Below are 9853 nucleotides of genomic sequence, written 5' to 3'. Positions count from 1 at the left end.
TGTAAACCAGCCTTAGGGCACAGCTTTGCCGCAGGGACTATTGACGGAGTGGGCGCGTTCAACTTCACGCAAGGTAATTTGGGGAGCAGATGTGAGCAGGGCTTCCTAGGAACAAGGAGGATGTGGGGAAACCCCTGACAGACTCAAACCCCCAGAGTCGCTTAAGAACATCAGTGGCTGGGTGAAACACTGTTTCCAGAGGGATGGTTTTTTTAGGAAGGTGTGGTCTTAAAGCTCCCTCACAAGTTTGTCTGTGCTTGGCAAAAATCTTCTGGAGTAGAATATGACCTGAAGGAAGGAGAGGGCTGGGTGGGCAATGGGGAGAAAGAAGAGAGCTGGCTTTGGGGCAAACTTTTCTCATTTGTACTTATTGCCTGAAGGCTGCCAAGGTGGAGCTCAGCTGGGCTAAAACTCAACTTTTCCAAGCACCCCAGAGAAGGGAGAGACTCAGAATCCACTGACATCCTATGCCACATAAGCAGGGAGGGGGTAATAAATGAGTTTTCTATCTGGTAGCTGCTGGGGCAGCTGAAGAAACAGCATTTGAAAGATGTTTCCCTCTCAAGGCTCGGTGGAAGGGGACCCGTTTTGGGATGCAATCCGGGACCAGCTGCTGGGAGAGCCGTCCAATGAGACAAAAGCCTGCCACAATCCCAAGCCAGTCCTCTTTAGCACTGGAGAGGTAAGGATGCATGGGTGTGTGCCCTGAGAAGTGCAAAGATTGCTGAGCTGGGCTGGGTTTTGGTAGGGTACTACAGACGATGTGTGTACCAGCCTGTGTGGGTTCCTACCTTAATCCACGAGAGGACTTTTCTTTTTTTGTCATGGTTCGGTCCATGCAAAATGAAATAACTCATCATGGTGCCTTTTTGGGAACTCTGGAGGCTGTATTGACTTACCTGCCTTCTCAGTGCCGTCTTCAAAGGCTTCTTTGACTTTCTCTGGAAACATCCTGGTGACTTCTCTGCTTTTCTGGCATGTTTTTCCAAGTGTCTGATAGTTCTGTGAGCTATAAGATCGACTGACCCCAGAATTACTCATCCGCAGGTAGAATCACACCAGGCTGAGGTACCCTGGGGTGGGCTGCTCCAGCACAACCCAGCTCCCAGCAGGACCAAAACTGCAGCTGCTGCAGGTAGCTCAGGACCATGTGCAGAAGAGTCAGGGCAGTCAGCAAGGATGGAGATCAGCAAGATGGGCTGTTTCTTAGGGCCAGCCTCTGCAGAACTGCTGCCCGTTGGTCCCAGCCCATGTGCATGCTCAGGGACTTGGTGTTTGTTCTTACTGAACTTCCCCAAAGTCCTACTTACAACCTTAATTAAAAATGGATGCCCAATTTTCCACCTGCTGTTCACTTGGCACTAAGGCAAATGCGCTGTAGTGGAGCGGGATCACGTCCAAGGTCCTAGAGAGTGCTCGGAGGATGCCGTGTGGGTGAGGTGACTCCTGGTTATCCCTCCCATCATCTGCTTTAAAAGCTTTTTTAGCATCGCTTCGTATTCAGTCAGCCCCTCACCTCACTGCTGGTAAAAAGAGATGCCAGCACAGAGCCTCCTCCCATCCCACCTCCTCCCTCGGGGATGGTGCTACTGAGAGTAAATTACGCTTTATGCTCATGCCTTTATCACCTTTTGAGCACCCTTTTGTAGATGCTCTGGCAGGCGTCCTTTTTCTGGTGTGCTTCACAAGGATTTTATCATTCTGCCTTTGTCCCCAGTAAATTGCTCCTCAGAAATCTTTCTAGCTCCTGTTAGAATCATAGAATCACAGAACAATTCAGGTTGGAAGAGCCCCTTGGGATCATCGAGTCCAACCATTAACCCTACACTACAAGGTCACCCCTAAACCACATCACCCAACACCACATCTAAGTGACACTTGAACACATCCAGGGATGGCGACTCAACCCCCTCCCTGGGCAGTCTGTTCCAGGTCTGACCACTCTTTCTGTGAAGAATTTCTTCCTAATGTCCAGCCTAAACCTGCCCTGTTGCAGCTTGCAACCATTCCCCTGGTTCTTAATATCCTTTTAATAGGCGTCATTTTCATTTAGTTTTTTTTTTTTTCTATCTAGTGTTTTTTTTTGTCATTTTTTTCTCGTTTTAAAGACACTGCAGCGTGTGTTTTGGCTGCTGTAATGAAGCTGAGCCCGCCTGGAGCGCAACTACCAGAAGGAAAACACTGCAGCTATATTTTTTTTTTTGCTACTACCTCCTTTTTTTTTTTTTTTCCCCACTGCAGATGACTTGGCCTCACCCATGGCACCCCGACATTGTGGATGTTCAGATTGCGGCCGTTGGATCACTGGCCATTGCTGCTGTTCCTGGAGAGTTCACGTGTGTATTTTTTTGGGTCGTGTCCAAGCTACCCATGAGACTTCTGCGGGCCCGTGGGAAGTCGGTGTGGGCTCAAAATTGTTCCTCCTATGTGACATCTGTGCGAGCGCTACGCGTATGTGCGCTGCGTGTGCTTTCGTTGATGCTCTCTCCTCTGGTTACCTGGAGTTTTCTCATTTTCTTCTCTCTTCTATAAACTAGCCATGGGAATCAAGCAAGCTTCCTCAATAGTTTTAACTTTTTGTTGCAAAATGAAGTTTCTGTGACATGAAACCAACGTGTTAACTTTTGTGTGTGTGTGTGTGTGTGCACCACTGTAATGTTGAATTGCACCAGCTGTTGGTGGTACAATGGTGAAAACCTGAAGAGGGTAATGATGTATTTCTAGCCCTGTTTTTTTGAAAAAAACATATTATTTTCCCAAGCCATCTTCCAAGAAGTTTTATACTAGAGGGGGTATTGAAGCACAGGGCTATTCCTGTGTGCATTAGCAAAAAAAAAAAGAGTTTCTCCTGTAGGAATTAAAAAAGCTTTCTTTACCTAACTACAGACTATTCACTTCATACAGTGAATTATTATTCATTGCGTCCCCCAAACATCTGTTTGGCAATCTATCAGCTCCTGGATTTTACAAGCTCTGCCATTTTTTTTACACTAGTTTTTAAACTAGTTTACAAAACTAGTTTGTAAACTTAGTTTGTGCTAAGTTCTGGAGACTCACGTTGTTCCCTTCGTGCCCCCAGGACCATGTCTGGACGCAGGCTACGGGAAGCTGTAAAAAAAGTGAGTTTGCTGAGCAAGAGCTTTCTCCAGAGCACAGAGTATCTGGAGCTTCGCATTTCTTGAGCCTTCTTTTTTTTTCTTGTCTTCTCACAGCTGGGGTCATGGGTCTCGTGAATCACAGGTGTTTCCTTTGCACAGTTGCTCCAGAGACATTTTGCATGTGCTTACCGACGTGCAAGAGGAATTAATATTCCTGCAAGAGAAATTTATATTCTCCCCAAAAGAAGGAAACCCACTGAGTTTCAATCCACAAAGCTAATTCAGCTGGGATTTGGGCATAACTGATGCTAGCACAAGTTTCGTCTCTGGAATGGAAGGGTTTAGCTCCTTAAGCCCTACCAGAATTTTGCAGCATGAGAACAATCAGAAAATAATGGCAAATGTATTTTTTCCGTTTTACCCATTGATATGTTCTATTCCCAGCTGCAGCCCGAATACCATCCCTGTCTCAGATGCTGTCTCCTCAAGGCACTGAGCCTGTCTCACACCATTATATCACCGATTTTTTTAGGAGTATACAGACATCAGCTTCAAAAAAACTCTAAATATATTGAATTTATGGGAGTGTGAGAAAAGAGTCTGCATTTATGAATTTATGGGAGTATGAGGTCATTTATCCTCTTTTTCTTTGGGAAATGAATAATAATAATAATAATAATAATACCACCATAATAATAATAACAGTATGATTATGCATTATGCAGTTGTTACAAGGTAAGCGATATATTTTCTTTCTTAGGAATTCGATTCTCATGGTTCACCAGGAATGGACGTCGTAATTGCAGGTCTATGCAATGTCTACACCCACTACATTACCACCTATGAAGAATACCAGGTAAATGTTAAAATCGCAGACGGAACGTGTTTAAATGAGTTCAGCTTTTGGCTACATGGGATGATAATTCATGTGAAATCATGTATGTTTTCCTTTGCCACAAAAACCTGGGGACTCTGTGGGAGAAATCACAAGACCTCCTTGTTTATTCTGGCCTTGAAGATGTGGTCCAAGGGCCAAGGTGGTGCCCTGAGCATAGCTAGAGAGTATGGATGGATGCTTTGAGTCAGACATGCCGCAGGGAGTGAGTTCAGCTCGGTTTTAAGAATCCGCTGATGGTTTGGGCGGGTTAGAAATTATCTTCATGAGATGGCAAAATTGCCAGAAGAAAGATTTGGAGCTGTAGGGTTGTAAGGTGAACATGTTGCTGTGGGAAAGACCACGATATAGTTTGAGCTTGTCAATTTTAAGTGTCCTCATGAGGCAAGGTAGATGCTGTGCTTTGAGGAAGGTATGGGGCCATCGGGTGGGCTACTTGTGTTTGGAAACCCTAAACTGGGAGGGAAGATTGGAAGACCTGGTGTTGTCCCACCCAAAAAGCTGGAGGAGACCTACGTCATAAACCTTGAAAAGAGTTAAAGAGGGATGATAACTGGAAGAGTCACAACAAGTCCTCTCTGTTTGTGTTGGATTGGGGAATGAAGAGCAACCTGCAGTTGCAGCAGAAATACTTATGCAAGTTGTTGTAGAAGAGTAAACAAATCTCTTTGGGTATAATACTGATCTTGCCTTGGTGCAATAGGATGAGCTGCATAAACTGCTGAAGAATCCTTCAAACCTTCCTTTCCCCAATTTGTCCTTTGCTAGGTTCAACGATATGAGGCTGCATCGACTATTTATGGTCCACACACCCTTTCTGCTTATATTCAACTGTACAGAGGGCTTGCAAGGGCTATTGCTACGGTAATCAACATTTTCTATATGCCACACGTTGCTCAGGACATTTAAGTCTTGTAAATGGTGATGGCTGTCTTTGTTCCTCAGCGAGGCTGCATGATTGCTGCCATCTCTTTTACCACAGGAAATCACTCTGAGAAATTCTCCTGTGGCATGAGAATAATTCCTGTAAGGGGAGGAGCCTCATACCGTTTGAGAAGTTCTGGGGTGGGTTGTTTGGGGTTTTTTTTTGTTTCAAAGTTGAGACAGAAAGTATGTCCAACTCACCAGCCCTTTGCTCTTTAAATCTGTCTAAGCAATGGGTTTGGATGAAGAACCACAGCAGTGATATGATTCGTCAGTGAGATGCTGGTTATGTGCATGCATGTGTAATAAGCACATCTTCTCTCTCTCAGAATACAGTTCAGGATTTGCCACGCGGTCCCGAGCCCCCTGTTTTCAACATAACCAGCCTCACCTTGGTGCCTTCTCTCACTGTGGATCATGCGCCGGTGAATAAGACATTTGGGGATGTGCTGCAAGAAGTGAGACAACAGTATCGAGCGGTGAGAGCTGCAAGGATTTGCTAAAGCCCGTTTAGGAAAACATATTTAAATTCTTACCCCTCACCCCAAAAGAGTCTATTTTTTCCTAAAGGATGGTGGTGGTACTTTGTGACCAAAAATGTGTCATTTCTCTTAGCGGGCATGGTTGAAAAAGCAGAGACAGAGCGTTTTTGTGCCAATATAATTGTGCTGAACATGGTTAAAATGGGTGAATAAAGGGGACAATAGAAGCCCTTTATTCAACATGAAAATTTCCGATGTGAAATAACGAGTCGATGATGAAGTAGGCAAATATTGTGCAGTGATTTCTTTACAAGCAGAAATCAGGTCGCCTTTGACGCCTCTGGTCTGGAATGTGAATGAAATAAAAATGTCAGAAAGGGTTCAGTTTTCAGTGCTCAAAAATTTAGGTGAGGTGTTCAGAGCAAAGACTTTTGTCCGATTGCTGTCTCCAGCAGTAAGCAAGGAACAAGGCAGGGAGGCAGTCTTAAAAATCTTTTATATTTTCCTCCCTCTTTTACACAGAAACCTTATGTGCTATGGTGGAGTTTATCCAGCAAACATGACAGGTGGCATGGCAAGGCACAGAATACCAGTTCACGGTATAAATTGCCCATTGTCGTTGCAACAAGTAATTTAAAATAAAACTGAAACAAAAAAAAAACAAGCAAAAAACCCCAGTGAAACCACGAAAAACCTTGTGTGGCATCTTCCAAGGGTGTTCTTAACGTGCAAAATGCTGCTCAGCTTCTAATATAAATCTCAATTCCCTTCACAGAGAGAAGTTGCTGAAGTAACTTTTGTCGGCGCAAACCCTAGACACTCCGCAGAGAATGCGGTAAATAAGATGCAATGGCGCTGGAATTGGGGGTGTTTGGAATTAGTGATTATTTAGTTACTGCCTCTGCCTTGATGCATATTAGTCTTTGAAGTTTGGGATTCAGAAGGAGTAAGAGCATGTGCTTCCAGTGTTGGGTTTGTTTTTGTCTTTGCTGGGAGTTCAGAAGAAGGTAGCTTCTCCCTTTAGCGTGTGCTTTGGGAATTCACACCCACAGAATGCTTTTGGGGCAAAGTCCTTCATTTGGTCAGATATGGATACTTGGTGGTTTTTTCAGATTGTTGACATTGACAGCACCCATGCCATGTGTTAGGCCAGGCACTCTTTCTCAGTCAGCATCCAGTGCCATCCAGTCACAGCAAACACAGACTCTAGTCTCCACCCTATGAGCCTGACGCATTACTCCATTAAAACAAGGAAAATTAGAAAAGTACTCAATTCTTCCCATCCCTCGTCTTGTGCAGACGTTGATAGCAAATACCTCACTAGTGCTTTCTCTTTCGTAATGATCAAGTTCTTTACTTATTCTTTGCACCAGTTATTAACTTAAATTTGTTCTTTGGCAGTGAAATATAAGTATTTTTGCTAGTAATTGCCTCATTTGCCAGTAAACCTCTCATCCCTCCTCCAGTTTAAAGAGAAACAGGGACATGTGTGTCCCTTCAGTGTCTGGCTAACTCCGTTATTTTCGTTCCAGACTGAGCACAACTTCCTGACGGTGGAGAGACACGACAACGCTTCAGACAGCTGGGTTGTGGTACAGAATGATGCCTCCTGGGATACCAGGTGGGTGCTCTGACCTGATTTCCCTGTTCTAGAGACTCCACAGAGTAATTGGGAGTTTAACTGGAGGCCAGGAACTCGAAACTGAAGCCCTTTGGGTTCCAACTGGAGGTTGGGAGACACGATGCTTCTGACAGCTTGGCTTAGTCAGGGAAGCCTTCCTCTGGATTTACGATGAGTATAATTCTTTCGGGCAAAGTGCGACCAGCTGCTCTCTGAACCTCACCCGGTAGCCAGAACTCGGGTGGTCCCAGCACAGGAGATGCATTCCCACCCGTGCTCAGACCTCTCCGTTTCTAAGATCTTGCCCTCTCTTTAATGCCTGCGCTACGCTGACTTCTCGTGCTCACTGATGTCACCCTTTCCTGCCGAGTTCCCTGCCCTGAGTAGGGGAAATGATGGCATTGTATCTCTGCCTTCTTCCCTAACCTTCCAAAAACCCCAACTGATTTCCCAAAATCTTGGCCAGGAACGCTGAAAATGTTTAACAACATATCACTCAAGAATCATAGAATCACAGAATGGCCTAGGCTGGAGGGGACCTTAGAGATCATCTAGTACAACCTCCTTGTCATGGGCAGAGATGCCACCTCTCGACTGGATCAGGCAACACGTGGGGACCGAGCGAGAAGGTGAAAAACATGTAAAAGCACAAAACTTGAAGAATGTGTTGCTGTGATACCGGAGAGATGAGGATCTAGACATCTTATTTTCTTCCCTGAGACAGGTCAGACTTTGGGTATCCGAATGAGGCTTAAATATTGATGATGAGGACGAGAACTCTTTTCTGGCTTTTTGGCCTTTTCTGATCCTAAAGGGGCTGGCCTGCAGGCAAATTGCTGCAGAGTGCTGCCTCCCTTCCTGGTGCCCCAGGGAAGTACCAGACATGCCGGCAAAGGAGATGGGGGCCATTTTTCCTAGATGCTAGTGGAGTCAGACTATGGTTTTTCATTGCAGGCAAAACCTAATCATCGAATGTGCTGACGTTGCAATAGGAGCGTGGCCCGAGGGAACGTGTTATTTATTAGCTTAGTCTTGCAAAGTGCTAAATAGTATGTAGCTGCATTTGTGAACTGCGTGTTTTCAGGGATCAAACAATATGAAGGTTTACTTAAAGGAGGTGCAGCTTTTGGGGAAGGAGATGGCTGCTACCTGCCCTTCGTCCTGCGCTCTAATGGTGCCGACTTGCCCTTGCTCTAGATGTTGTCTTGGTGTTTGCAGTGGAGAAGTTTTTGGCCCCGACCTGTATCTGCCATGGTGAGAGTAATTACTTTTGTGGGACTACTCCAGGCAGGGATTTGCCTGACCTTGCCTTTAACAGCCAGCCAGCAGAAGTGGTTGAATTCCCGTGAGCTCGTCTTTGAGAAGCCTCTTTCCAGGTGGGATCTGAGCTGCGTTCCAGTTTACAAGTCCCAGAGCTGTGGTCCTTGTTCACCAGCCCTGGAGGGCAGGGTGGGGAGGAGGCAGGATGGTGACACAGATCTGTCCCTGCAGCGTTTTTAGGTCACAGCAGGCTCAGGTTGCAGGTCTCTGGTCCAACCTATCTCCCAACATGGCCAACGTTGCAGCTATAGAGCATGCTTGGGGCAATATCCAGGTGAGTCAGGGTGTTCTCCAGGGATGGCGGTCTCCCCACCACTTCAGGCCTTGTGCTGTCACTTCACTGTCATCTCCCAAGATGACATTGTCATTGTCCAAAGACAAGCCAGTGCAACCACAGCCAAAACCTTGGACAAGAGAAACCAGGCAGATACACAGACCCCATGTCAACCGGTGGTCTGTGGTCACCAAACCAAATCTCCCCCACCGTTCACAGTTTTTTTTCACCCAATCATGTCTGTAAATATTTCAGTCTTCCTAGTAAGACTGGTGTGGGGAAACTTTCTGTTACCATTGCTAATGAATTTATTCATCTGCCTCCTTTAGTTAAGGCCCTGAAATGGATAGGCTGGGTCAGTAGGGCTTGATAACTCATGTCTGGCCCAGATACAACTAAGGAGATATCCAGCAGTGTCTCTCATTGCCAGTATCAAAAGAAGAGCAGGCTAATCTTCATATCCCCAAGAAGTGCTCCACCATGACCAGCTGAAAACCCCCTTGCCCCTAGATGATGTGTGGCTGTCTGCAGGGTGTTAGAAGTTGAGCGCACGTGAGTTCACACAAGGAATCTGCAGAAGAAAACAGGAGTCTGATGTAGAAAAGGGTGCCAGAAGCCCTGAGGTTGATTATGATACATTTTACTCGTGACCTTCAATAAATACTCATCCTCTAGATTCAGCGTTCCGCCTGCACAGGCAAGACTAAGTGGACAAATATTGTTCACAGGAGTAATGCTGTAGAGAGTTACGACATGGAGCTGGGAACATAAGAACGCATCAGTAGAAATATTCTTCACCTGCAAAAAGACCCACTGGCTTGGTTTTCCATGTTTCCAGCTATTTTTCAGCCCTGCAAGGTTTGGGGTCGTCTTGCTGATTGTCGCTCTGATGGCCTAAATATATGAGGAAAGGTTAAAAGAATCTCTTAAAATATACTTAACCGGAGTGCGTTCGTGCGGTTATGCTCAGTGAGCTCTGGGGTATTGAAAGGAAAGAGGAGTGGATTTTTCTGGCTGACGGCAGGGTTTTTTTTGGGTTTCTCTGCTAGGTTTTACTGGACCAAAGGATCGCTTAGTCGGAGCAATGTGACTATTGAGTGGCACATCCCTCAGGGCACAGAGCCAGGCGTCTACAGGATTCGGTACTTTGGGCACTACAGGAAAAGACTGTCCATTACTCACACCGTCTCTGTTCCATTTGAGGGCACATCCTCAGCGTTTGAAATCACAGCTCTGTAG

The 9853-nt window shown here is 45.7% G+C and overlaps 1 protein-coding gene across 1 annotated transcript in view; it reads left to right on the top strand.

The window, feature by feature from the left end:
* Nucleotides 1–9853, top strand: part of ASAH2 (N-acylsphingosine amidohydrolase (non-lysosomal ceramidase) 2) — a gene marked incomplete at its 5' end in the record, with an annotated part of 17765 nt that extends 7912 nt beyond the window's left edge. The window contains 10 exons of the mRNA XM_009876639.1: nt 1–73; nt 567–682; nt 2242–2336; nt 3080–3119; nt 3859–3954; nt 4762–4857; nt 5247–5396; nt 6175–6234; nt 6932–7020; nt 9664–9853. The exon at nt 1–73 is cut by the window's left edge and continues 17 nt beyond it. Coding sequence (XP_009874941.1) covers nt 1–73; nt 567–682; nt 2242–2336; nt 3080–3119; nt 3859–3954; nt 4762–4857; nt 5247–5396; nt 6175–6234; nt 6932–7020; nt 9664–9853 — 1005 coding nt within the window. The remainder of the gene's footprint in view (nt 74–566; nt 683–2241; nt 2337–3079; nt 3120–3858; nt 3955–4761; nt 4858–5246; nt 5397–6174; nt 6235–6931; nt 7021–9663) is intronic.

Source organism: Apaloderma vittatum, unplaced genomic scaffold (assembly GCF_000703405.1).
Source record: "Apaloderma vittatum isolate BGI_N311 unplaced genomic scaffold, ASM70340v1 scaffold2829, whole genome shotgun sequence".
In the NCBI taxonomy this organism is placed as follows: domain Eukaryota; kingdom Metazoa; phylum Chordata; class Aves; order Trogoniformes; family Trogonidae; genus Apaloderma; species Apaloderma vittatum.
Note: the sequence above shows the minus strand (reverse complement) of the source record. Positions and strands in the feature narration are given on the sequence as shown.